This window comes from Sarcophilus harrisii, chromosome 2 (genome assembly GCF_902635505.1).
Source record: "Sarcophilus harrisii chromosome 2, mSarHar1.11, whole genome shotgun sequence".
Lineage (NCBI taxonomy): Eukaryota > Metazoa > Chordata > Mammalia > Dasyuromorphia > Dasyuridae > Sarcophilus > Sarcophilus harrisii.
The window spans coordinates 661,905,408-661,933,209 of NC_045427.1; the positions used below are offsets into that span (position 1 = coordinate 661,905,408).

Consider the following 27,802-nt stretch of genomic DNA (forward strand, 5'->3'; position numbering starts at 1 on the left):
TATAGCACTGGTTTCCTCTTGAATGTGGGGCCAAAAATTGATCTTAGATCAAGGTGCAGATAGCATTCAGGTCTTCACTGACTGTGATTACCATCAGTCTGCTCAACATTTTCCTTCTGTCTAGGAGGTCTCCTCTAGGTTTAATTTCACCTACCAATTATTAAGGCAAAAGGGAACTAGAAACTCACTAACTTTTGAACTTGAAAATGAGCTATTTGCCAATATTTTTTTCTCTTTGGGATGTTCCACTCTGCCCTCAAAGTCAGATGCTGTAGCAATTGGAGTGATGAGATGCAAATGATGAGGTTAGTGGTAGTTGTGATGAGGTGCGAGAATTGGAGTGGGAAATCCCCTCTGGTTAGAAGCAAATTCAAAAACCGAAAACTGTGTGGCAAATAAGGATTTAGTGGCACTGAGAAGCCAGCTTAGTAGGAAGACAGATTTCTTAGTGAGCAAAAGGTCCTGTTAGGAAGATAGCAAAGGTTAACAATGAGAAGAGAATATCTTCATAAGTGGGCAACGTCTGTTAAAACATCTGCCAAGGTGGGTTACGTTGAGAAGAGGATATCTTAACAAAGGGCAAGGTCCTATTTAGGACATCTGCAAAGATATCAGGGCATATAGCCCTAGATATATTGGGGCTTGCTTTGATCTTTGGCCCAGAATTCTGGGGCCAACTCCTGACAGACTGATTTTCAATTCAATTTAAAATTGAATGAGATTACTTAACTGGGAGTTTGAGCCACTGAGAGTCATTTGTGGCAATTCAATGGAGCGTGATTGACCAAGATCTTCAATTGAATGAAACCAATTAACTGGGAGTTTGAAGGCCAAAGATCTCAGTTTATGTCATTAGCACCAAGTAGTCTGAGGGCTGATATCTGCATTCTTAAGTTGGGTTGGTAACAATGGACAGGATCAGAACCCATCATCAGGTTCCAAATATTAACTGAAAGAGAGATAATACAATCAGAAAGAAACAATACCAGCAATAAAATTAAGAGCATTAAATTATTCAAATGATCAAGGGTTGTTTTTTTGTTTGTTTTTGTTTTTTTTGGTAGTAACAAAGAAACTGAAATATAAAGTAGATCCTCATTGACAGGAAAATAGCTAAACAAGTTGTATATCAATTAATCAACAAACATTTATTAAAATCTGCTATGTGTCAGATACTGTGTTAAGTGCATGAATGAAATGGAATCTTTTGGTATGATAAGAAAATATAAATATAAACAATTCATATTACCCACACTGTGGGTGCTTCAGAAGCATGAGAAGATCCATGTGAACTTATACAAAATAAAGTAAGTAGAACCAAGAAAACAATCATCATGACTACAATGCTAATAGAAACAACATAAATAACAAAATAAAAAATGAATATTGTGTAATTATAATAATAAAGTATAGATGACAAAATATGTCTCCCCCCTCTTTTTGTCTGAAAAGGTGAGAGGAGTAAAGATGTGTTCTATTAGACTTAACTAATTTGTTGATTAGTTTTGCTGAAGTGTTCCCTTTCTCTTTTTCTTTACTATAAGGAATGACTCTCTGGATAGAAGGGGATGTATTCGGAAACATCTGAGTTAGGCAAAATCTGCATTTGGGATAGAGATTATGACAAGAGAGTTAGTTCTTTTTTCATCATTGACATTGGTTTTCTTTTATATTTCTCACTACCTATACCTATACCTATAATTATGTCTAAAGGTCTAAAATGTGCAAGTTAGAAAAGGAATTTATTTCTATCTCAGAAATGGAAAAAGATCACAATAAAATGAACTTTCTGAAATCATAAACATGCTGAGGGTATCCTCTACTACTGTAGACATTTTCAAGTATTAACCGTGGCTGATATCAAAGTGTTTATTAATTAGAATAAAAATATTTTGCCTGGCTCAAAAATACTAAACCTGAAATCCTGAATCATACCGGTGGTTGAAAAATAAGACCAATATCATGTATAAACAGGCTTGCATGTCATACATTTTAAGGAAATGAAAACATCCATGGATGGGTTTTAGAACCTTTGATAGCATGGCTCTACATGTAGCAACAATCCCTAATCTATTTTCAGATACTTCAGATATATTTTTATCATTTGGAGTTTTAATATAGAGGTTTACTAGGAGCATTACTTAGAGAGAGAATCACACAACCTCTTGAGACTTCTCTTTCTTCCCTTGTATAATGAGGATTTAACTAAAGGACTTCTAAGAACTCTCCCAGCACAAATGCTTTGATAATCATGACAAATGACTCCATTCATTCATTATTTTCCTTAAAGACTGGTCTAAAGAGGAAGCAGAAAAAAGTAAGCAGAGTTCACCACAGCAAGGAAGGAGGAAGCAGGCAGAAGAGTTGAAACTATATTGTGGCTATCCCAATACCACTAGATGAAGATGGAGAAAAGAGAACACAAGAGGGCCAAAGAAGGAAGGTGCCTGCTAGCAGTAGCATTCTGCTAAAAAGTATGGCTAATTTTTTTTCTAAATTTCTATAACTGAATAAGAAGAATATTAATTGCTCCCTTAGTATATTCTTAACTCACCACCTAAGAAGAGGTGCTTTCCAATAACTATTATTGAAAGCTCCCTGCAGAAACAATACTTAAAAGGAGTTATTGTTGAATTTCACCTCAATGAATTGTAGTTTTCCATCAAGGCCCCAATACTTTTTAAGTACATGCCTCTTCTCAGTCAACACTTGGCTCTATGAGGACACAGATCTTAAGGTAGAAAGATCTGCATGTGTGCTAAAAAAGTTACAAAATGAAAGATCAAACGAGAGCTTCATCATTCCTCCCTCCATCGAAGTTAACAGGTTCATTTCTAGTGAAAACTTTACACTGGAAGAGAATGCACTTGAAAACAATACAGCAAAATTAGCCCTAAATGCTTCCAACTGCTGAAAGAAAAATAGAACATTTTAGAGAAAGTATTTTACATTTTCTCAGCTAAAGTTTAATGGGGATCAATTCCCTTTCATAATCTCACTAGAATTAATATTATTGATGTTTGTATATATATTCCCAAATGGGAATAAGCATTTTGACTTTCAAAAACCAAATAGATTTCATTTTTTAAATGGTTCTGCCAAAGATTCACTGGTAGGGAAAACTTGGAGAAAAACAAGACCTCTTAACATCATCATCCAAGTTCAAGAAATGTGATAGGTTCAAAGTAATTGAAATTATAACAACATTTCTCTAAGATAAGAACTATATCTCTTTTCATAGTAGCACTAATAAAGGTTACTAAGTATTAGGCAAATAGAGCTAATAAGCTGCAATGTTGGTTTTTACCCACTGAAATGTTTACTGCATAGAACATAGGTATGCCCCAGAATCAATCCCTCCACTAAGGGACAACTCCTTTGTGTTAGAATCCTAGTGTTAACTCAATGGAATTGATACAATGCTTATTGGTTCACACATTAGAGCAAATCCTTACAAGGTGTGAAGTCACTAGTATTGGTAAAAACAATGCTTGAGTTTACACCTTTGAGAATTCACACATTGGCTCACACATTGATGTTCACAAGTACAGGAGATACACAAAACTTTGTAACTTTGTGAATTCACACCTCTCATAATCCCACTCTCAGAGGAGGAGTCAACCTTTGGGTTCACACCTTAAAGAGATGATATATAAGAAGCTCTTAGAGCTTCAGTCAATCAGTGGAGGAGATTGAGTTGGAGTTGAGCTAGAGGCAAAAGCTGGAAGAGCCAAAAGACAAGCTGCAAGACTTCTTGGAACCAAGGAGGGAGAGAGGCCTCTAAGAAAGCTAACCGGGCCCAAGGAAAGAGACAAGACTTGGAAGGAGAAAATAAACATTTGGATTTTATCAGCTGGCTGCATTTTGAGGTGATTATTAATTTGAACCAAAACTAAGGCTGCCTCCAGAAAATCTCCCCAAGAAACCTGCTCCCAGAGAATCATTATATTATAAAAAAGAAGAGAACACCACACCTTTGGATGACTATCAGGGGAATTTTAAGCCTAAATCTCAAAGGACTTTTTCTAGTTGTTATTTCTGACTGTTCTGAATTTGTGTTCATTTCCCTTGTGGAACCCTGAATAATAACCCATAGCTACACTCCTCCCTTGCCATTAGGACAGAAAAATTGAGTTTAATGTATTGGACTACCTGACATCAAGGGGAGGAGGTGGGGGGAAGGAAGGAAAAATTTGGAAGAGAAAGTATTGCAAGGGTAAATGTTGAAAAATTACCCATGCATATGTTTTGTAAATAAAAGGCTTTAATAAAAAAAAAAATTGAGTTTAAAGAAAAGCTCAGGAAAAACTTGAAGCTCTGATCGCCTTTATATATCACTGAGTCATAACCTCCAGATGTTTTATCTGGATCCTTGCTAGGATAATTCCCCCTTCTTTTGAGTATTGTCCTTTGCCTTGCTATCTCCTGTCCTCAGTCTTCTTATGTTGATCCCTATCTTGTCAGGATTAAGTTATGATCCTTTCCTGGTATCATGGCTTGTCCATCCTCCCAGTGACCTTCTCCCCCTTATCTGCCTTTGTTTCCTTATAAGTTTGTATACTCAGGTTATGTGTTCTGTTTGTAAACCCTAATTAGCTAAAACCCTATATAAGTCCCCTGCCTCAGTTTATCTGCACCGAATATCTTGGATAAGAGTTCCATCTGGTCAGCTTAAACTCCACATTAAAGATTAAAAACCAATCTATTTGCCTCAGTTTCTCTGGTTTCACACCTTATTATTAGATTAGAAGCTCTTTGAAAACAAGGACGATCCTACTTGATCATTGTATTACCATTGCTTCAGATGCACAAAAGATTCATTTATTCCAAAAACATTGTATTTATTGAAATAATTTTGTATTATAACCTTTACTTTTATGTCACCTTGGTACACTGTCCTCACTGTGATCCTCTTCTCACCTCTTCCGAGAGAGTCACTGCCTGAAACAAGAAAAAAAGGAAGAAAACCACAGCTCAATAAGGCTAATTAATGGGCATATTGACAAAAGTGATATTCGGTGTACTCTAGTTCTGTGAGGCAGAGGGAAGAGGCAGTCTGCTTCTTCCACTAGACAGCAGTCCTTTATCATATAATAAACAGTCAACATCCATATAGCACATTTAGGGTTTGTAAACACTTTATAATATCCCACTTGATTCTAATACATGTTATGTTTACTTCTTTTTCTATTATTTTATCTCTCCCATGGGTTTCCCCTTTACTCTGATTCCGCAGGTGTAGACTTGGCAGAGTTCTTTGACAGCTTGTCTAGTCTGACCTCATTTTAAGAATGAAGAAACTGAAATGAAAGAAAGATTAAGTGACTTGCTCAAGCACACTTGGTTAGGTCATATAGAGTAGAGCCAGGATTGGAATCCAGGTCCAAATCCACTGTCCTTTCAGTGCTCCAACTGATTCCCTCCTATGAAGTAATGCCCAAATCTCAACAACCCTTTGCTTAAGGATCTGATCTCAGATATTATGATCCTCCAATACAAACACTCACAGTGATCACAAAAGCAGAACTTTCTAAGGCATGTGCTCCAAAAGCAAAGGATTCAGGAACTCTGTTTCATCATCATCATCTTCACAATCATTGCCACAATCACCAAAACTATCACCACATCATCACTGACATTCAGATATTGCTTTAAAAGCCACTTGGAATTACACAAATACACTGCCTAAAATATCTATATCCTTTTTCTTTTCTTTATTTTGAACACAACATTTCTTTATGAATCATATTGGAAGAGAAAAATCAGAGTAAAGGGAAACCCATGGGAGAGATAAAATAACAGAAAAAAAGTAAACATAACATACATTGATTTACATTCAATCTCCACAGTTCTTTTTGGATGCAAATGGCATTTTCTGTCCAAAGTCTGGTTGGGATTGCTTTGGATTCCTGAACCACTGAGAAGAACTGAATGTTTCTGAATTGATCATTGCACATTCCTGTTGTTATTGTGCACACTGTATTCCTGATTCTGCTTGTTTTGCTCAACATCGGTTCGTGTAAATCTTTTCCAGACCTTTCTAAAATCAGTTGTTCATCATGTTTTATAAAACAATGATATTCCATTACCTTCATATACCACTACTTGTTCATCATTCCCCAACTGATGGGTATCTACTCATTTTCCCGTTCTATCACAAAAAGAGCTGCTGCAAACATTTTTGCATATGTGAGTCCTTAAAATATCCATATTCTTTGATGTAGAGATTCCAATACTGTTCTTATCCCTGTTGATTCCCCATTGAAGTCCCCAACCGCATACAATAAAATATTGATACCAGCACTTTTTGTGATAGCAAAGAATTGGAAGCAAAGAGATGTCCCTCAATTGAGGAATGGTTAAATGCTTCTAATACATGACTGTAATGGAATATTAACTGTGGAAATGATAAATGAGATGAACAGGAAAACATGGAAGGATCTGTATGGACTGATGCAGAGTAAAGTCAGCACAAAGATTTGTAATAATTAAAAGTCAGGAGTAAATGTTACAATGAGGTCTCAGGCCAATTTCAATAGACTTGTGATGGAGAAGCACCTGTATCCAGAGAGAAGACTATGGTTACTGAATATGGATCACAACATGGTGTTTTCACCTTTTTTTTTTTTTTTTTTGGTTGTTGTTGTTTGCTTGCTTGCTTTTCTCTCTAATTTCTCCCCTTTTGATATGATTTTTCTTGTGCAGCATGATAAATGTAGAAACTTGTTTAGAATTGCACATGTTTAGCCTATATTGGATTACTTGCTGTCTAAGGAAGAGATGTGGAAAGGGAGGGAGAAAAATATGAAGCACAAGTTTTTGCAAGGATGAATGCTGAAAACTATCTTTACATGTATTTTGAAAAATAAAAAAATTATTATAAAAAAAGTAAATGTTGCAAAATTATAAAGAACAAGCATGGCTCAACAGAAAAGACCTGGGAGAATTCTCCCTTTCACAGCCCATTCCTTCACAGAGATGGAAAGATCCTAGTGTTTTGCAAATATTTTCAAAAGTGCTGTTCTATTGTGCTTATTTTTCCTCCTCTTCTTCCTCTTTCTCCTTCTTTTGGTCTTTGAAATGTGGAGATTAAAATTATCCCACCTACAATAAGAGAGACTGAAGCAAAGGTCTGATCAATGGCACTTTATTAAAGGGTCCATTGTCCCCTCGAATAAAGTGGACCTCAGATCTTCCTCACAATCTGAGATGCTTCCTCCTCCCAGGGCCCTAATTATATAGGCTAGATGTCCAGTCATTCCAGAACAGCTATGCCAAATAAAGAATAATTTCATTGAACAAGCAAAATAATATGTCAGCAGAGTCACAAGTTGGGTAAATAAGGAATAACTCCACATAAGATGGACAGGATTCTCTTTAATTTGGGTAGGAAGAAATGGTAAAAAGCACTTAACATATGTATTATTTTATCCTGTGAGTTGTAGAGGGCTGAAACTGCACTGAGGTCAGGACAGCCGTGAGCACTTGAGGCTAACTACTGATTGGACAATACTTTATGGGCATATGCTTGGGAAATGCTCCTTCCCCTATCCTGTGCTGGCTCAATGACTGGTGTATACAGAGGATTGTAGGAGGGACTAGGGGATGGAATAAGATGAGCAAGGGTCACTTTAGCAGTGGACAAGGAAGAAGGAGGTTGTGGAGATTCTCTTCCACCCCCTTCACTTCTACTCATAAAGACCAAGAATAAAGGCTAAGGACTTTTGCTTATCCTGACTCCAGCTGATTCTGGGGTATCTGGGTTGCTAGCGTGGTCGTCACAGTGAGTTGAATAACTATAAGAATAAAAGTAATTAATTTCCTTCCTATTCTTCATTTTGTATCTCCAGTACCCAAAACTATCTTGTACAAATGCTTATTGGACTCCTTAAGTATTAGTCCCCCCATTTTACTGAAAAAGAAAAATGAGAACTATGGGGACTGAATGTGGATCATAACATAGTACTTTCACCTTTGTGGTTGTTTGCATTTTCTTTTTCATTTTTCTCTTTTGATCCAATTTTTCTTGTGAATGTGGAAATAAGTTTTGAAGAATTGCACATGTTTAACCTATATTGGATTACTTATTTTCTAGGGAGGGAGAGAGGGAGAGGAAGGGAGAAAATGTGGAATACAAGGTTTTGCAAAGATGAATGTTGAAAACTATTTTTGCATGTATTTTGAAAAAAGCTGTCATCATTTTAAAAAGAAAATGAAATTTGAGGAGTTAAATGACTTAGATCATATAATTAGTATCAAAGATCAGGTCTTTCTGATTCAAACCACACAACTTTAATGGAAGTTTCTACATAGTAGAAGCATAGATGCTTCTTTTTAAGTGACTAAAAGTTCTTATACACTTTGATCTAGAGATCCCATTAAGGCATAAACTCAAATGAGATTTTAAAAAGCCCTAAGAAAAGCCCCACGTAAACCAAAATATTCACAACATGACTGTGAATGGTCTCCTCCAGGATCACTGTCTTGTTGTGGTGGAGGAACATGAATAGCTCAATGAAATTATGAACTATGCTATTTAGAGGGACCCAAGACAGACAGATCATAATGGAGATTTCTGACAAAAGGTGATCAACTGAAGAAGCAAATAGCACACTACTCTGGTTTCTTTGCCAAAACAACAACAACAACAACAAAAAAAAAAAAACCCACAACCCATCACACACCACCACCCATGGACAGTATTAAAATCATAAAAGATATGACATTTGAAGATGAGCCCTCAGATTTGAAGGTCCCCAAGATGCTATTGGGGAAGAGTGGAGAATAACTGCAAATAGTTCCAAAACTAATAAAATAACTGGACCAAAGTTTAAAGGAAGCTCAGCTCCAGATGTGCTCAGTGTCCAAAGGAAAGTCTGATGTGCTGTAATGATCAATAGTGCATAAGAACCTTGAATGTAAGATCTATAAATATAAGATCTTATCTTACCAAGGTAAGATGGATGTAGTCAAAAAGGAGATGGAAAGATTAAAAATGGCATCTTGAGTATCCATGAACTTAAATGGAAAATAATGTAAGAATTTGATTCAAGTGATCATTATATAAATTACTTTGGGCAAGAATTGCTCAAAAGAAATAGCGTAATCTTCAGGGTAAGAAAAGTAGTACTTGGGTATAATCTCAAAAAAGACTGAATGGCATCTTTTTTTCATTCAAGGCAAACTATTCAACATCTTGCTCAGATCATAAATTTCTTATTATAAAATTCAGACTTAACTTGAAGAAAGCAGGGTAAACCATCAGATCACATGGGTATGACCTAAACAACATCCTTCATGAATATGAAGAAGTAATGAATAGATTTCAGGGATTAGATCTGGCAAAAAGAGTGCCTAAAGAACTATATTGTATAGAAGGCAGAAATGAAAAACATCTAAAAGAAAAAGAAGAGCAAGAAAGCAAAATGATTCTCTTATGAGACTTTACAAATAGCTGATGAAAGGAGGAAAGTAAAAGGGAAAGATATACCCAATTGAATGCAGAATTCCAGAGAACAGCAAAGAAAAACATCAAAGTTTTCTTAAATGAGCAAGGCAAAGAAATAGAAGAAAACAATAGAATGGAAAAGACAGAAAATGTCTTCAAGAAAATTAAACATATCAAGGGAAAGTTTCATGCAAAAAATGGGCATGACAAAAGACAAAAATGGTAGGGACTTAACAAAAATAGAAGACATTAAGAAGAGGTGGCAAGAATACACAAAAGAACTATACAAGAAAGATCTTAACATCACCAACAACCATAATGTGGTTACTGACCTAGAATCAGACATCCTAGAGAATGAACTCAATTGCTTGCTTTCTGGAAGGAAATCTATGGCAAATCTGGACTGCAGACTAAAAACAGAGGCATTACCTTGATGACAAAAGTCCACATAGATAAAACTATGATCTTTCCAGTACCAATTTATGGCTGTAATAATTGGACTATAAAGAAAGATGAGAGTCACAAAATCAGTGCTTTGGAATTGTGGTGAAGGAGATGTTTGAGAGCCCCTTGAACATCAAGGAGATCACATTAGTCAATATTTTAAAGAAATGATTCAAGCTGTTCACTGGAAGGTCAAATACCAAATACCAAGAAAAATTGAAGAAATTCTTTGGTCACATGTTAAGGAGATGGGACTCACTGGGAAAGACCATGATGTTGGAAAAATTTGAAGGCAGCAGGAAAAAGTGATGGCAGATGATGAGATGGTGTCATAAAAAGAATGAACATAAACTTGGTCAGATTTTGAAAGAGAGTGGAGGATAGAAGGGCCTAGCATGCTATGGTCCATGGATCAAAAAGAGTTCAATACAATTGAACAGAACAACAAAAACAATTTTATTACCTGAGGTTAGTTTTGAAGCTGACTTATGAGAAAGACATTGCCAGTGTTGTTTTGAAAATTAAAGTGAGAGACAAGGTTCTGAGCATGACTAACTTATTAGGTAGTGTTGGAACACACGGGAGAGCTGCTGAGTACACGGGAGCCACCTGACAGTGGCTGCTAGAGATCCAACCTCAGAATGGATCTCCTCTTGAGAGAGGATGATACAAGGAGACTGAGAAGCAGTTGCTGTTCTCTGACCTCTCTGGCTGAGTTTGTCCCAGCTTATATGCAGTACACTGAGTATAAACCAATCATTATATCACTAGAGAACCATTATTTGTTGTAAGATTAAGTCAATCTCATGATTGATTGAATTAGAGAATATTAGGTTGACTAGGAGGAAATGGTATAAGCTATCAAAAACAGTGATCTAAGTAGTCACAAAATGGTCACTTGCTCTTAATGAGCAAGGGATTGATTTGGAGATACAAAATATTTTGGGGAACTTTCTATGCAATCATCATCTCTGCCTGACTGAGCTTCGACACCATGATGAAGAAAAACAAAGGTGGAGTTAACTTCCATAACTAAGCACGTAAACTTACAATGTGCAGCTCTACAGTTCTGGGGCCTTATATATAGAATTTTGATATGATTTATTAAATTAAGATCTCATAATGTTGGTCTTTTTCTATCTGAGTTGAAGAGGAAACAACATTTACAGCTGAAGGATTCTAGAAGCCTTCTGAACTTCCAGAAAAGTAAGGAAACTGAAGGGATAGAGTTGGGAAAGGTCTTTGCAAGGTCTTTGTATAGAATAAGTTCAGGAGACCTGAAGAGAAGATAAGGGTGAGGATTTTAGAGGTGTGGCTAAAAGAAAGAATAAGAGGGCAAGAGGAAAATATAAAGCAGAGGGATAGGAAAAAAAGGGTTAAGAAGGAAAATAATAAAATAAGATAGAAGGAAATTACAGAATAATTAGAACTTTGTCAAATCTAGAAGAATGAATCATTCCTCAACTGTAACTCAATAAATGATATGAACAGTCAGTTTTACAGTGAAGAAATCAAAACAATTTATAGTAATATAAAATTTTCTAAATCATTACTGATTAGAAAGATGCAGATGGTGTTACTACTGGACTTATATCCCAAAGAGATCATAAAGAAGGGAAAGGGACCTGTATGTACAAGAATGTTTGTGGCAGCCCTCTTGTAGTGGCCAGAAGCTGGAAACTGAGTGGATGCCCATTAATTGCAGAATGGCTGAATAAATTGTGGTATATGAATATTATGGAATATTATTGTTTGGTAAGAAATGACCAACAGGATGATTTCAGAAAAGCCTGGAGAGACTTACACAAACTGATGCTGAATGAAACAAGCAGGGTCAAGAGATATTATATACTTCAACAACAATACTATATGATGACCAATTCTGATGGACCTGGCCTTCCTCAGGATTGAGATGAACCAAATCAGTTCCAATGGAGCAGTAATGAAATGAACCCCAGTGAAAGAATTCTGGGAGATGACTAAAACCATTACATTAAATTCCAATCGCGCCCATCTACATTTTTGATTTCCTTCACAGGCTAATTGTACAATATTTCAGAGTCCGATTCTTTTTGTACAGCAAAATAGCGGTTTGGTCATGTATACTTATTGTGTATCTAATTTATATTTTAATATATTTAACATCTACTGGTCATCCTGCCATCTGGGGAGGGGAGGGATGGAGGGGAAAATTGGAACAAGAGGTTTGGCAATTGTCAATGCTGTAAAGTTACCCATACATATAACCTGTAAATAAAAGGCTATTTAAAAAAATAGAAAGATGCAGATGAAAATAACCTTGATATATTACAACTACCAGATTGGCTAAAAAGATAGAAAGGGAAAGTGACAAATGTTGAAGAGGTGTGCAAAAATTGGGGCATTAATTCACTGGTACAATTGTAAAATGAAACAACTATTTTAGAGAGAAATTTGGAATTATGTCCCAATGATTGGGCATGATTAGGGACAAATATGTTCTAGAATATTTATAGTAGGGGCAACTAGGTAGTACAATGGATAGAGCACCAGCCCTGAAGTTAGGAGGGTTAGAGTCAGGAGTTGGGTTAGAGTCAGGTTAGAATCTGGTTTCAAACATTTAACACTTCTTAGCTGTGTGGCCCTGGGCAAGTTATTTAACCCCAATTGGCTCAGCCAAAAAAAAAATTTATAGCAGCTTTCTTTGTGATGACAAAGAATGAGAAATGGAAGAGATTCCCATCAATTGGGAATGGCTGAACAAATTGTGGTATATGATTGTGACAGAATAAAACTGCTACAAGAAATGATGAGCTCAAGATTTTAGAAAAACACAGAAAGATTTGCACAAAATACTGAAGAGTGAAATGAACAGAGCCAAGAAAATACTGTATACAGCAACAGCAATATTATTTTAAGCATAACTTTGAGCAAATATGTTATTTTGTCTGCTATACATATCCAGATTAACTATAAAGGCCACATTAAAAAAAAAAAGATTTTATCTGTATCCAGAGAAAGAGTTGACAAATAGAAACATGTATAGAATAATTTTCCAGATATATACCTATTTGTCCTTAATGATAGCCATATCCACAGTAGGAGAATGGAAGAAAATTTACTTGATGATTTTGTAATCATCAAGTAGATTTGAAAGGAATAGTAAGTTTTGACAGTAGAGTTGGAGTTTCATGTATAATCATCTTTTATTGTACTATGTTATGAAAATGCTTGTTTTAGTCACAAATTAAAAAGAATATTCAAAAGCTGGATTGTCACTTAATACATTAAATAACAATAAAGATCTTGGCAACTGGTCCCATCACTTCCTGGCAAACAGAAGGGAAAGAAACAGAAGCAGTGTCAAATTTCATATCTTGGTCTAAGAGATAACTATACAAATACAGTGATGAAATTAAAAGATGCTTGCTTCTTTGAAGGAAAACTATGGCAACTTTGGACAGCATACTAAAAGGTAGAGACATCACCTTGCCAACAAAACTCAAATATTCAAAGTTATAGGTCTTCCAGAAGCATGACTATGAGAGCTGCAGCATAAAGAAAGTTGACGGCCATAGAAGCAATACTTTAAAACTGTTGTGCTGGAGAAGTCTTTTGAAAGTTCCTTGAACAGAAAAAAAAAGGTGAAATCAGGCAATATTTAAAGACATTAATTCAGATGATTCACTGTAGGGTCAAAGAGTGAAACTGAAACATTTTTGGCTACATAAAGAAAAGATAAGATTCATTAGAAAAGACGCTGATGCTGGAAAAGGCAGAAGGAAAAAGGAAAAGGGAAGGCAGAAGATGAGATGGATAATACCATGAAAACAATGAACATGAACTTGGAAGACAGAGAAACTGGAGAATAGAAGGGTGTCATGGCATGGTTCATGAGGTCCCCAAAACCATGACTGACTGAATACATAACTAATGTTCTATAAGCTTACAGGCTCCTTTAAGATGAAACTAAGGGCAGCTAGAGCCTGGAGTTTAGAATCAGGAAGATTCAGCTTCACATCCTCCCTTGACCCACACATGGGTTTGCTCAGAGTCATACATGACAGAAATGGCTGAACAAGTCATGTAAGACTGCTATGATGTTCTCAAGACAATCAGGTGTCACTGAATTACAATGGTTTCCATGCATAGATTCTATAAGCTAAAGAGTTCTTCAGGAGAGACTGCATGAATGGTCTGAAGACCACCAGGCCTAATTGTCACAAATAAAATCAAGTTAAGTGAGATGCAAAACTCGGAGCATTAGCAGTTTATTAGGTAAGCATGAATTTACTAATAAAGAAAGAAAATGACTTTCCCATCGAGTTCAAAGACCTGAATCATTAAAGGCACCCTCCCCTAATTTTAAAGATAGATCAAAGAACAGACATTGGTAGGTGATGAAAACAATATAATTGGGTGCAAGTTTGAAACATGGGCTGATAACAATTCTTTTCATCTTGAAAATACTGATATCATCCACCTGGATCTTGCAGAAATAACTAATGTTAGATAATAAATTTCCTCTAAATGTACAAAAACATCTAGAGATAATATGACACCTTAAAGCGTCATCCTGACTAGTAGAGATGACAACAGATGTTCTAGAATTGAACCAGAATAGTTAAAAAGGCAAGGCAGAGCTGTGCAAAGTTATTAACCTCACTCATTCCTCTAGATTAATCAAAGTCAAATGGCAAAATATAGGTCAAGGCAACTGAGGATGCTCCCCGCTCCCTTTCTACCTTCAGATCACATCTGAACTATCATGTTCATCTCTAGGCACTGGAGTTTATGAGATTCTGTTAACAAGCCTTTATTAAGCACATACTGTTTTCTAGGCAATGAGCTAAGCATTGGGGACACAAAGAATGGCAAAAGAAAGTCCCTGCTCTGAAGGAGCTCACAATCTAATGGAGGAGACAACAAGGAAATGAATTTGGAAAAATAAGGTAACTATTTCTATCTATGTTAAATTGGCTATAATCAAGAAGAGACATTGACAAATTGGAATAGGCCCAAAGAATGGCTATGAATATAATGGAGACCAGCCAAATGAAGAGAAATGGAAAGATCTGAGGTTACTTATCCTGAAAAAGAGAAAACTAGGGGAGCAAGATGAAATACTGTTCAAATATCTGAAAGGTCGTCATGTTTAGGATGTATCACACTCATTGTGCTTGATCCCAGAGGCAATATCTGGGATCTACAAGAACAAGATGCCAGAGGTAGATTTCAGTTGGATGTGATGAACAGTATCTTAATAATGGACTGCCTTTCTAATGAAATCTTTCTTCCTCCCAGTGTTTGCCTTTTCTGGCAAAGGAAAGCTCTTCTGACTTATTCATATCGTCCCTCTCCAGTGTGGATTCTCTGATGTACAATAAGACTGTACATACGTGTAAAAGCCTTTCCACATTGATTACATTCATAAGGTTTCTCTCCAGTGTGGATTCTCTGATGTTCAATAAGACTGTACGTACGTGTAAAAGCCTTTCCACATTGGTTACATTCATAAGGTTTCTCTCCAGTGTGGATTCTCTGATGTGCAATAAGACTGTACATCTGTGTAAAAGCCTTTCCACACTGGTTACATTCATAAGGTTTCTCTCCAGTGTGGATTCTCTGATGCGCAATAAAACCAGCCCTCCATGTAAAAGTCTTTCCACAGTGGCTGCACTCATAAGGTTTCTCTCCAGTGTGGATCCTTTGATGTACAATAAAATATCTCCTCTCCGTAAAAGTCTTCCCACATTGATCACAATTATATGTTTTCTCTCCAGTATGGATTCTCTGATGTTGAACAAGACTCTCCTTCCAAGTAAAAGTCTTTGCACATTGACTGCACTCATAAGGTTTCTCTCCAGTGTGGATTCTCTGATGTTGAACAAGACCATACTTCCATGTAAAAGTCTTTCCACATTGACTACATTCATATGGTTTCTGTCCAGTGTGGATTCTCTGATGCTTAGCAAGTCTGGAGCTGCATCTGAAAGCCTTTCCACATTGATTACAGTCATAAGGTTTCTCTCCAGTATGGATTCTCTGATGTGCAGTAAAACCAGGCTTTTGTGTAAAAGCCTTTCCACATTGATTACATTTATAAGGTTTTTCTCCAGTATGAATTCTCTGATGTTTAATAAGATATCTCTTCTCTTTAAAAGCCTTTCCACATTGATTACATTCATAAGGTTTCTCTTCAGAGTGGATTCTCTTATGTACAGTAAGACTCCTCTTATATTTGAAAGTTTTTCCACATTGATTACAGTCATAAAGTTTCTCTCCAGTGTGGATTCTCTGATGTTCAAAAAGGTGAGCCCTTTGTGTAAAAGTCTTTTGATGTTTTTTGTTGTCATGATGCTTCTCTCCAGTGTAGGTTCTCTCAGGTATAGCACAGATTTTTCTCCAATTGAAATCACAGGGTCCATCACTCATGAATCTTTGCTTGTGAGTTTCTTCCACAGAAAGGCTTAACTCTGCAGTAATGTCCTTCCTTTCAAGTCTGATTTTTCCTTCTGAGAAAACAAATAAACAATATAACACATACAGATCACACACACACACAAACACACAGAGATGAATACATACACCCATGCACATTTATATCCCCTTCCCACCATTAGCAGAACAGGAACTTACTTACTTTCTACTTCTCCAGGAAAAGAAAAATCTACAATGAGCAGAACCCATCATTTTAAAATGTTATTTACTCACATCACAAGGATAATTTTATTTACCAAGAGCTTTACCCATGATGACAATTGATTCTCACTAGTCTGTGACATAGGCAGGACCATCATTCTCATCACATTCACAACTCAGGCTGTGAGCTAAAAATGGTTGAGGGACTTGACCCAAATATCACAACTGAGACTACAATTCAGATCCATGTCCATAGTACTTGAAAATTTGTCTCAACTTCCAATCTTCCCCTTTCACTATCTACATTTTCAATCTTTATACTGTTTTTTTTTATTTACCTGAGACATAAGTGATTTTGTTGTGATCCATTACTTTTTTGACATAGCTATTATTTATTTCTTTTTAAAAATTATCTTCAAATGCCTATACTCACGAAAATAAAATTAAAAATTTTCTAACAAATACATTTTGCAAAGAAAGCATGGAATTTCCCATGTCTGAAAATGTGTGTCTCTTTGTACAGAAAATGCCATCTGCAACCAGAAAAAGAACTAAGGAGAATGAATGTAAATCAACATATGCTATGTTCACTTCTTTTTTTCTGTTTTTTTTTTTTTTTTTAATCCTCCCATGGTTTTTCCCTTTTGAACCACAATTCTGCTAGGTTTTTCCTCAGTGAGGATAATTCAGGGGGTATTGAGTCATTGATACTACTGATGTATTTTTAGGTAATCTCTTCAACTGTAGATGGATGTTGTTTGAATTAGCCTTTATCATGTATTGCTAATTCTTCTTTTCTACTACCCTATTGACTCTGCTGAAGAGTTTGCTTATCTGCAGTTCCCCCCCCCCAAGAAAAGAGGGGGAGTTTTCCAAAGTCCTGCAGTATAGAGGGCCACAGATAGTGGGGGAACTCTGGGTAAGATATAAAACTTTTTAGCCCAGAAGGAACCTGCTGACAATATCTGGAGTGGCTTCCCACCTCCCTTTGGTGTTCTCACCTTTCCTGAGAAGTCAAGGAGGGTGTGACCACCTATGTTCTACTTGAAGCAAGAGATACTTACAGTAAAGAGGTATTTCCATATCAATAGCAGGGTGCTTATAGTTAGCACTTGTTCAGTGTGATGTGATAATGTAATGGTTCTGTAGTTGGCACATGCTTAGTGTGCTGTAATGATGTAAGCATACTAAAGTATCTAAGAGCTGAAGAGGACTGGCAATAAAGACTCTCCATCTTTGACTATCTTCCTGGTGGCTCTCCTGCCTCCTTCACTCCTCCAGCCTTCACTAAGACCAAGGCTGGTCCCAAGATCCTCCAGAGAGCTAGCCTGGATACTACATTTTGGTGCACAAAATGGGGTTCTAGAAAGCAGGACACTACACAGAAGTTAATAAATCTGAAGTTTCAATCAAAAAAAGAAAAAAAAAGAAAATGTGTGTCTTATACAGGAACCTGAGTTCATCATCCTTTGGGATGGAAGTGGACGGCATGTTTCACTATTGATTTTATTGTACCCTTTCCCCTTTAGAGGTTCACAAATCCCTTAAAGGATTGAAACAATGGTCCAAGGAATTTCACCTAAAAGGAATCCCCTAAAAATGATCATCAGCTTGTCCAATATGATTACAAAGATATTTATCTAGGACTACAAGTACATGCACATTTCAACCATAACAACTGTCTTTTTGTGATGAGTCCATATTATCAGCATCAGGAATACATTGTTTTGGGGGGATTATGCAATAACTATATCAGCCTCTGACTGCTTCTAAGAGAAACATAGTCTTTCAGATTCTCAATTTGACATCAAATTGTTCCCAAAGTTCTAGGAATGTTGGCCATTCTTTTGCAGAAGATTACAGGCCTGCAAAGCCCCTCAGTGACTCTGTCACTGCACCAGAGCAGTTCTCTCATTCCTGGATTAGCTAGTAATCACATCTGATCAAACCTGTAATCACCAGATCAAGACATTATTTGGGTTTGTATTCTTGCAGCAGTGCTGGCAGCCTACTTGAAAAAACCATGGTTACTAGGAACGTACAGTCTAGGCCATCATGAAATCATTATGGAAGACCACCACCTTTCTACAAAAAAATCCTTCAAATGCCATTCATTGAAATACTAAGGTTGTTTTCTAATTTCAATTTATCCTTTGTTTATGTTACTCCTCTTCTACCTGGAAGGTTCTCAGAGAAACTGATGGACAACATGGATTAGTCATTTAGTAAGTAGAGTTTCAGTGAAAGTGTAGTCAGTTTACCAAGTGATAGAAAATATAAAGTTATGTCTGAGGAAATTCTATTATTTCAAAGGTTTTGCTTATAAACATTATTTTAAAAACCAAAGTAATATTTGCAATTGACCTTCAAGTATATTTATCATTTAATGCAACTCTTGTCATGAGCCAATAGAAAAACAAATCTTTTTAATAGTAATCAGCAATTCACATTTTGACTGGTTAGAGTTTACAGAAATGAATCTTCATCCCTCAGTATTGTCTTGTCCAATTCTCCTTCCATTTTCTACCTCATACATGCATGACCATTTTTACCATATTCTTTTTAAAAATCTGAATACAGGTGATGCACTGGATAAAACACTGAGTCTCAAATCACAAAGAACTGAGTTTTAATCCCTCTTTAGAAAGGAGGCAAGTCACAAGACCTCTATTTCCTTGTTTCTTTATCTGTAAATAGGTATAATAATAACACCTAACTCTTAGGGTTTTGATGAGGACAAAATAAGACAATATTTACACCGGACATGACGTATAGTAGGTACAGTATAAATGCTAGTTATCACTTTTATTTGATTTTGAATACTTCCTCTCCAATTCTGCTCTCCTTAAACCATTATTATCCTCATTCCTTATATTCTTTTATTTCCCTGCTGAATTAATTTATTTCTATTCCAAAACATTCTTTTTTTCCCAGTTTCAGATCTCATTTGTCTATAAGATTTTGAGTTTCCTGACAGCAGAGACTTACTCTCCTTGCAATCTTCATGGCTTAGCCCAGTGCCTAAAACAGAAGGTGCTCCATCAGTACTTCTTGATTCCCTGGCTGGGCCCTTTGCTGATAACTGACCACAGCCTCTACCTCTACTTCCCGCATTCTACTCCCTCTTAATTGTTGAATGCATGGTCAGGCCTCAGTCCTGTTTCTGTCCCTTCCTCGTACTCAATCACTTGGAAGTAATCACCTTTGTCAAGTTCTACTCCTGATGGACTCTGAACATACCCAATACTGAAAATCATACGGGCTTCTTTGTAGGCTCCTGAAAGGTCTCATAATATAAGGACCCCAGGGTCCTATCTCTATCCCCAGTTCCCTAACCTGATATGGTGGTCACCTACAAAAATCTAACCAATGATCCTCCAGGAATGGGATGGAGATTAAGCCACAGGGATCAGGGAAAGGCCTTGGGTTGATTTCCATGTCATCTTCTCTCCTCCTCAAATGTTGCTAAATGGAGAGAGAGAAAATCATGAAACCAGGATACTAGTCCACTACAAATTTAAGCTTTGTAGTCTCACCTGGGTCCTACCTGAACAGAATTCCAAGTTGGGTCTTCCCACCCCCAAAACTAGTACTTCCTTCATCACTATGACACTTAACAGCCTCATCGTCACAACTCTTAATTATCTGGTTTCACCTCACTCACCTGGACAGCAGCTCCTCGAGCTCTTTTGTTCCTGCATCCATGATGCTTCTCTTTTTTCAAAATAAGAGATTACTTCTCTGGGAACTGGAAGCCCTGGACATGGGGAGACACTGAGAGATGAGCATGCAAAGAAACTTGTAATTGAGTTCTTTTTAAGGAAAGGCCGTCAAACCCAGAGTTGCTCCATTTTGAATTCTCTCCATCATGTTCACATACATGAATCTTTAATAGTACTTGTAATGCAAGTAACCCAAAATAGGACAAACTACATTATCCTGTTGTGCAACTCAGAACATCCTGTTGTGATGTTCGGAGAAAACATCAAATCCTCTGCTCCCCATCCTGTCAAGGTCCATTCTGGTAGAAACATCTAATTTCAAAATTCAAAATTTCAAAACTGGCTAAAATGAATTATTGTACAAGACGTAGCTAGAGCCCCCCAAACAGGGAATTGGATGAACCAGCTTTTTCCCTGTTCCCCTATCATGTTTCTTACTCTCTGAAACCTATTTAAACCTTGTATGCTGTTTATTTGGTAGTCTTGGGAAGTCACCTCTTTAGATGAGATTCTTCTGCTGGAAAACTCAATAAATCCCATTTGTTCCAAATTCTACTGTCTGTTATTGGCCAGTCTGTTATTCCAGGAAATGCCAGGAGCATGGCTAAGACCCCAGGTTCCTGGGACTCCTCAACTATAGTCTCATAACATTTATTTTCTGAGTTTGGGAGGCTAGGAAAGAAGATCATCATGCAGAAAAGTTGATCTCATTGTACCTTCTTCACAGGAGGATGGACTCATTGCACATTCTCCATTATATAGAAGCAACTGATAGTGTAGCGTAAAGAACCCTGGATCTAGAGTCAGGAATGCTAGGGTCTAAATCTAGCCTCAGACAGTTATGAACTTTGTGTTCCTGGAAAAATCACTTAACTTTCATTTGTCTCAGTTTCCTCAACTGTCAAATGGGTATAATACTATCACCTTGTTATGGGCCAGAACTCTGAACCTGAAATAAAGGATTCTTACAAGGTGCTAAGTCAGTGGAATTGATAAGAGACAATGGTTGTTTAGCCTGGTGCTTAATAGTTCTCTAGCTCAGTACAGGTACTAAGTACTTAATACAGTTTCACAAGATTCATTCCTATGATAAGAGAGCATATAAGCTCTAACAAACTTAGCGAGAGACAGAGGCCAGAGAAGACAGATGGCTGGAGGCTGAAGCACAAGCCCCTGGACTATTCATTCACTTCATCTCACACCGCCTTGGTGGCAGGCTCTCCTCCTTTACTTCTCCACTGAAACCAAGACTCCGAAGGCCTCCAGAAAACTAGCTGAGCCCCAAGTGAAGGAGATAGGACTTTGAAGGAGACAATAAAGGATTTGGACTTTAATCCCTGGCTGCTCAGGTGATGATTACTGAACTGAAAGGAAGGCTGCTCCCAGAGACCCCAAGAAAACCTCAACAGAGAACATTACATCACCTAACCAAGAAGATTGCTATGGGATGAAGTGACATAATAATGTAAAGAAACTACTTGGCACAGCATCTGGCAAAAAGTAGTTCAAAACAAATGCTTATTCCCTTCTCTTCCTTTCCCACCACCTGTGCTGGAATTTTAGGGCAACATGAAGGAAGGTTAAAGGGCAAAGCTCCTACACTGAACACATCTGGGAGCCGTCAGCTAGAAATTGATACTTGTTAAAAAAGAACATTTTAGGGCCATCCCAAAGAGGACGGTGTTGCAAGGAAAAGCTGCCTGAGCAGTTTTCAGAGATCTGGCAGAAATAATCATGTCCAGATAGAAGTTAGACCAAAGGACCGCTGAGATTATTTGTTGAGATGCTTCCTTATTGATTGCATCTGTCACCTGAAGCTTAGTAAGAGACAGCTTCAGGACCAATAAAGGAAACCCTCAGGTTCCTATCACACAATGCAAGGACTTTCTATAGGAAAACCAAACAGTAGGAGAACCCTGTGTCTTGGAGATAGGATACCAGCATTTTTCTCTCTCTAGTAATGGATAAAATGCTCCAAACTTTGCACACTAGGAAATAAAGATGTCTCCTTTGATTGCAGTCTCAGTGAAACTAGAAGTGTCCTTACCCAGAGAGAGCAGGTTCCGGGCATTCTCCAGCATGACCTTCTTGTACAACTCCTTCTGAGGAGGGTCCAAGAGCTCCCATTCCTCCTGAGTGAAATCCACAGCTACATCCCTGAATGTTACCAAGTCCTAAATTATCAAAAGTTATACGGTTTAGAGCTGAAAGACACTTCAGATTTAAATAATCCAACCGTCATTAATTTACAGAACAAAACTGAAATACAGAAAAGGGATTTGCCCAAAAGTCATACCCTTTATGCATGTTGGAGTCAGCTCTTAAAACACAGTCATGTGGTTTGAATTTTGAGAAAAGCATTTTGTATGAAGAGTTGGAATAAAGCTGAGAAATGTCTTATGGAATGCATCAGGAAGACTCAGTAGAGAAAGCCTGTGTTCTATCTATGAGGTAGATGGATCTGTGGGAAAGAATGAGAGTCTTCCTCATCAGAACTGATACAAGTGATATGTTCACTTTAAAAAAAAATAATTCCTTTTTAAAATTTCTTATGTGTTTGTGCCCATAAAATCTGGAATTTGTTTTCTTTAATATTGAATGGAGTTATAAGAAGTTTTACTTAAATACAAGGAATATAAAGAGCAAAGTAGAAAACTTATGTGTCAGAGGAAGGGAAAGTCCTAGACCAAATTTATATTATATATATATATATATACACATACATATATACATAAACACACATCACACTCTACATATTCAGAGAAATTCTATACCCTTTCAGATGTATATATTGTTTCTTTTTTCAACCCAGATGACATTACCAGCTCACCACCCTTACTTTCTTCCTCTATATTAGTTCTTTTCATGTCACATGTTATAATATAATTTCTTCCCTTTGCCTTTTCCAATTCAATTTTGTTTTTAAGAAGTACCCCATCATATATAACTCAACCATCTTTTTTTCATACTACTGATGGTTTTAATGACATACTGATACTATATATACATAAATAGTTTGACCTTAATGAGTGCTTTATAATTAGTCTTTAATGTTTTCCTTATATTTCTTCTGGATCTTTTATAGCAAACTTTCCAATGAATTCTGCTCTTTTTTTTGTTTTGTTTTTTTTGTTATGGTTAAAAATACCTGAAAGTCTTTTAGTCTGTCAAATAACCATTTTATTTTTCATTCAGGATTATACTCAATTTTGCTGATTAAATTGTGTCTGGATGCAACCAAAGCTCTTTTGCTCTTTGAAATATAATGTCCTAAGACATTGCTAGATCTTACAGAATCCTGATTGTATTTCTGCATTATTTAAATTGGCTTTTTTCCTCTTTGTTCCTTGAAATATTTTCTCCTTAATCAGGTAGTTTTGAACCTTGGCTATGGAATTCTTCTAAGTTTTTTTTCCTGGGATATCTTTCAGATAGATTGGTAGAGGCCCCCTCCGCCCCTTACTTTACCCTCTTGTTCTAGAACTTCAGGGCCATTTTCCTTAATAATTTTTAATTAATGTGATAAATTCTAAAGAAAATCATGTGAACAATATGTGAGAATCTGGCAGGTTTCTGGGGGAAAATCCTTTAATGTGATCATTTAGAACAGAATGAAGTTAAAGATAGATCTAGGTTGCATTGTGAATGACTGAAATAAAGTTTTATTTGGAATGAAAACATGAAGAGGAAAATATAAAACATAAAAAGCTATTCTTGGGAATCTGGACTGTGGTGAGTGGTAAGACATGCTTCCCCACCAAGTAAAGTTACTTGTTGTTACATTGAGGATTTGAGGTTACTCTGATGTGTCATAGCCAGATTATGCTTTTGCTTTATGATTACTTTCATTTGTCTATGATATATATTCATTACAAAATTATAAAACTAATTAGCTAAAAATAAGAGTAACTATGATGGAGGACAAGCTAGGTGCCACAATGGATAGCGCACTGAACTTGCAATCAGGAAGACTTATCTTCATGAGTTCAAATCTGGGCTCTGAAAATTACTAGCTGTGTGAACCTGAATAATACAATTAAACTCCTTTACCTCAGTTTCCTCATTTGTAAGAAGAACTGGAGAAATTATTGGCAATTTAGTACCTTTTGTCAAGAAAACCTCATTTGGTTTACTAAAATGTGGAATATGACTGAAATCAATGAATAGCAACAGTGATGATAGCAGAGGTAGTATCTCAGTTGCTTTAAAAAGCAATAGAAGGGAGGATGCTGGGAAGGTAGCAAAATAGATCAGAAAATGCCATGCCAAGTTCTCCAAAATTCCTCCACAAAGAAAGCAAAATTGCACCTCAGGGCAAATGTAGACTAGTGAAAAAGAAAATAAAGACTTTGGACAGAACAAGGTTCTTCTGGGAAAAATTGAGAAGACCCAAAGAAAGATCCAAGAATTTGTATTTCATAATGTTCTCTATTTCTTGTTTGGTCATAAATTCCTCCTTTCTCCAAAGATCTGACAGTAAAGTATTCCATGCTCTCCGAGTTTGCTTAAAGCATAACCCTTATCTTGGTAGAGGGTGTGAGATATAAATTTATGCCTAGTTTCTGTAATACCATTTTCCAATTTTCTCAGTAATTATTTTCAATTAGTGAGTTCTTATTCCAGAAGCTGGAGTCACTGAGTTTATTAAAAAATAATTACAGTCTTTTACTACCGTGTCTTGTGTACTTAACCTATTCCAAAGATCATCACTTCATTTCTTAGCCAAGTGGTTTTGATGATTGCCACTTTATAATACTGTTTTAGATCCAGTATGGTTAGGCCACCTTCCTTTGCATTTTTTTCATTAATTCCCTTGATATTCCTTATTTTTGTTCTTCCAGATGAATTTTGTTATTATTTTAAGTGAAATTTCTATTTTTCACTGCAAGACTTTGTTGGTAATATATGGAAATACTCATGATTTGTGTGAACTTATTTTATATTCTGCAACTTTGTTACAGTTAATTGTTTCAAGTGGTTTAGAGGGCAGAACTCTAGAAAAGTATACTTGAAACAAGGATACTTATAACAAGGTGTTTACTCAGTGTGATTGATGAGATAATGGTTCTCTAGTTCACATATACTAGGTATTTAGTATGGTGATATAGTGGTTCTACAGTTGGCACATGCTCAGCATGCTGTAGAGATGTAATTGTACTAAGGTATTTAAGGGCTGAGAGCACTTTCCTCAGATGTTACGATTCACAGCTATGGAGGCTTTCGGAGAATTGACCTGCCCCTTCACTTAGGCACGGTCCTCAACAATAACAAAGTAGTTTTTTATTTGATTTTCTAGGATTCTCTATGTATACCATTATATCATCAGCAAAGAGTGAGTTTGGTTTTTTCATTGCCTATTCCAATTCCTTCAATATGTTTCTCTTCTCTTATTGCCAGGGCTAACGTTTCTAGTACAATGTTGAATAATGGTGATAATGGCCATGCTCGTTTCACCCCAATCTTATTTATGAATGTGTCTAGTTTATCCCCATTACATATAATGCTTATTCATGGTTTTAGATAGATACTGCTTCTCATTTAAATGAAAATTTCATTTACTACTATGGCTTCTAGTGTTTTTCCTAGGAATGAGTGCTACATTTTCTCAAAGGCTTTTTCTGCCTTGTAAATAATATATGATTTCTGTTAGTTTTATTATTGACATGTTCAATTATGTTGATAGTTTTCCTAATAATGAACCAGTCTTCCATTTCTGGTATTAATCCTACCTGCTCATAGTGTACTATTCTGGTGATAAATTACAGTGATATATTTGCTAATGTTTTTATTTTAAAATTTTGCATCAATATTCATTCGGGAAATTGGTCTATACTTTGGCCTGTTTTGGCACCCTCTCTCTTCAACAGTGTTTTGCTTCTGATTTCCCCCCACAGGCACACTTTCCTCAAGCTGCCTTTGTATCAGTCCCTCCCCCTTTTCTTTTCTTTTTCATCTTTTACCTCTTTATAGGATAACATAAATGATTCTTGTATTTGGCTACAATGTTCCTTGGATTTTCATTTTGGGATCTCTGTGGTGGATTCTGTCAATGGCTATTTTGCCCTTTGGTTCTAAGATGTCAGGGAAGTTTTCCTTGATTATTTCTTGAAAGATGTTGGCTAGGCTTTTTTTTTTTATATACTCATGTCTTTCAAGTAATCCAATAATTCTTAAATTCTCTCTCCTGTATATATTTTCTAAATCAGTTGTTTTTTCAACGAGGCATTTTACATTTTCTTTTATTTGTTCATTCTTTTGATTTTGTTTGACTGATTCTTGCTCTCTTACATTAGCTTCCAGTCCTCAGTTCTAACTTTTAAGGAATTATTTTCTTCAGTTAGCTTTTTTAATCTGTTTTCATTTGGCCAATTTTACTTTTAAAGCAGTGGAAAGGTGTTTTCTTCAGTTAATTTTTGAGTTACCTTTTCTAACCTGTTGACTTCCCTCTTCCTCCTCCCCCATAATTCTCCTGCATAGCTCTTATTTCTTTTCTCAATTTTTCTTCCATCTCTTTTACTTGATTTTTTTGTTAAACATGTGCAATTCTTATATATATTTTCATAATTATCATGCTGCACAAGAAAAATCAGATAAAAAAGGAAAAGAATGAGAAACAAAACAAAATACAAGCAAACAACAACAACAAAAGTGAAAATATTATGTTGTGATCCACACTCAATCCCTCTCTGGGTGCAAATGGCTTTCTTCATCACAAGAGCATTGGAACTGGCCTGAATCATCTCACTGTTGAAAAGACCCACATCTGTCAGAACTGACTATTGTATCATCTTGGTGCTGTGTTTAACTTGATTTTTAAAATTCTTTTTGAGCTTGACAACAATTGGAACTTCCTTTGAGGTTTCATTCAGAGGCATTTTGTCATTGTTGTCCTTTTTTGAGTTTGCTTTGATCTTTTCTTTTGCCAACAAGAAGAGTTCTTTTTAGTTTTTTGCTCATTTTTAACAGTTGCATCCTGCTACTAAGGTACTGGGGATACTGTCCCAAGCTTCTTGTGTTAGGGGACAAGGCCTGATCACTAGCTTTTAAGCTCTGGGGCTTAGGTGCTGGTGGCTTGCTCACTGGCCCAGGATGGCCTGGTACAGTCATACCTATTGTGCTAGAGTTCTTGTGCTCCTTCTATGTGCCTTCTATGTGGGGCTGGAGGCCCACAGCCAGTATGTCACTGGTCTGCTGAACCACGGCTGAGGGTCCTCAATTGCTGACCTGTGCTATGGCTAAGAGCCTCCTGCTGGCTTCTGCCTGCATTAGGCTGTGCAACCCTTTTTGCCCAAGTGAAACAGACCTCACCTGAAATCCTTCTCAGTTATCTTAAGCTGGAAAATTGTGACACTTTTCTAGCTTTTGTCATTCCAGAATCTATTTAGAGGTTTGATTTAGTATTGTTTCTGAGGGAAACTAGGAAGAACTCAAGCAACATCCTGGTTCCTCTCCATGATCTTGGTTCTACCCTTGAATATAGCTTTTTCTTAGTGGTTTATGGTGCCCTTCCAAGGACTGACCGTATATTAGTATATAAGTTTTCTATTTCAAAGCAGAAATATTAAAA

At 36.5% G+C, this 27,802-nt stretch overlaps 1 protein-coding gene across 1 annotated transcript in view; it reads right to left on the bottom strand.

Moving 5' to 3' along the window:
- Positions 1-631: 631 nt before the first annotated feature.
- LOC116422025 (zinc finger protein 583-like) overlaps positions 632-27,802 on the bottom strand; it is a 39,651-nt gene continuing 12,480 nt past the window's right edge. The window contains exons 3-6 of the mRNA XM_031957085.1: positions 22,283-22,409; positions 20,178-20,270; positions 4,885-4,941; positions 632-949 (exon numbers count right to left, since the gene is read on the bottom strand). Coding sequence (XP_031812945.1) covers positions 840-949; positions 4,885-4,941; positions 20,178-20,270; positions 22,283-22,409 — 387 coding nt within the window. The 3' untranslated portion in view covers positions 632-839. The remainder of the gene's footprint in view (positions 950-4,884; positions 4,942-20,177; positions 20,271-22,282; positions 22,410-27,802) is intronic.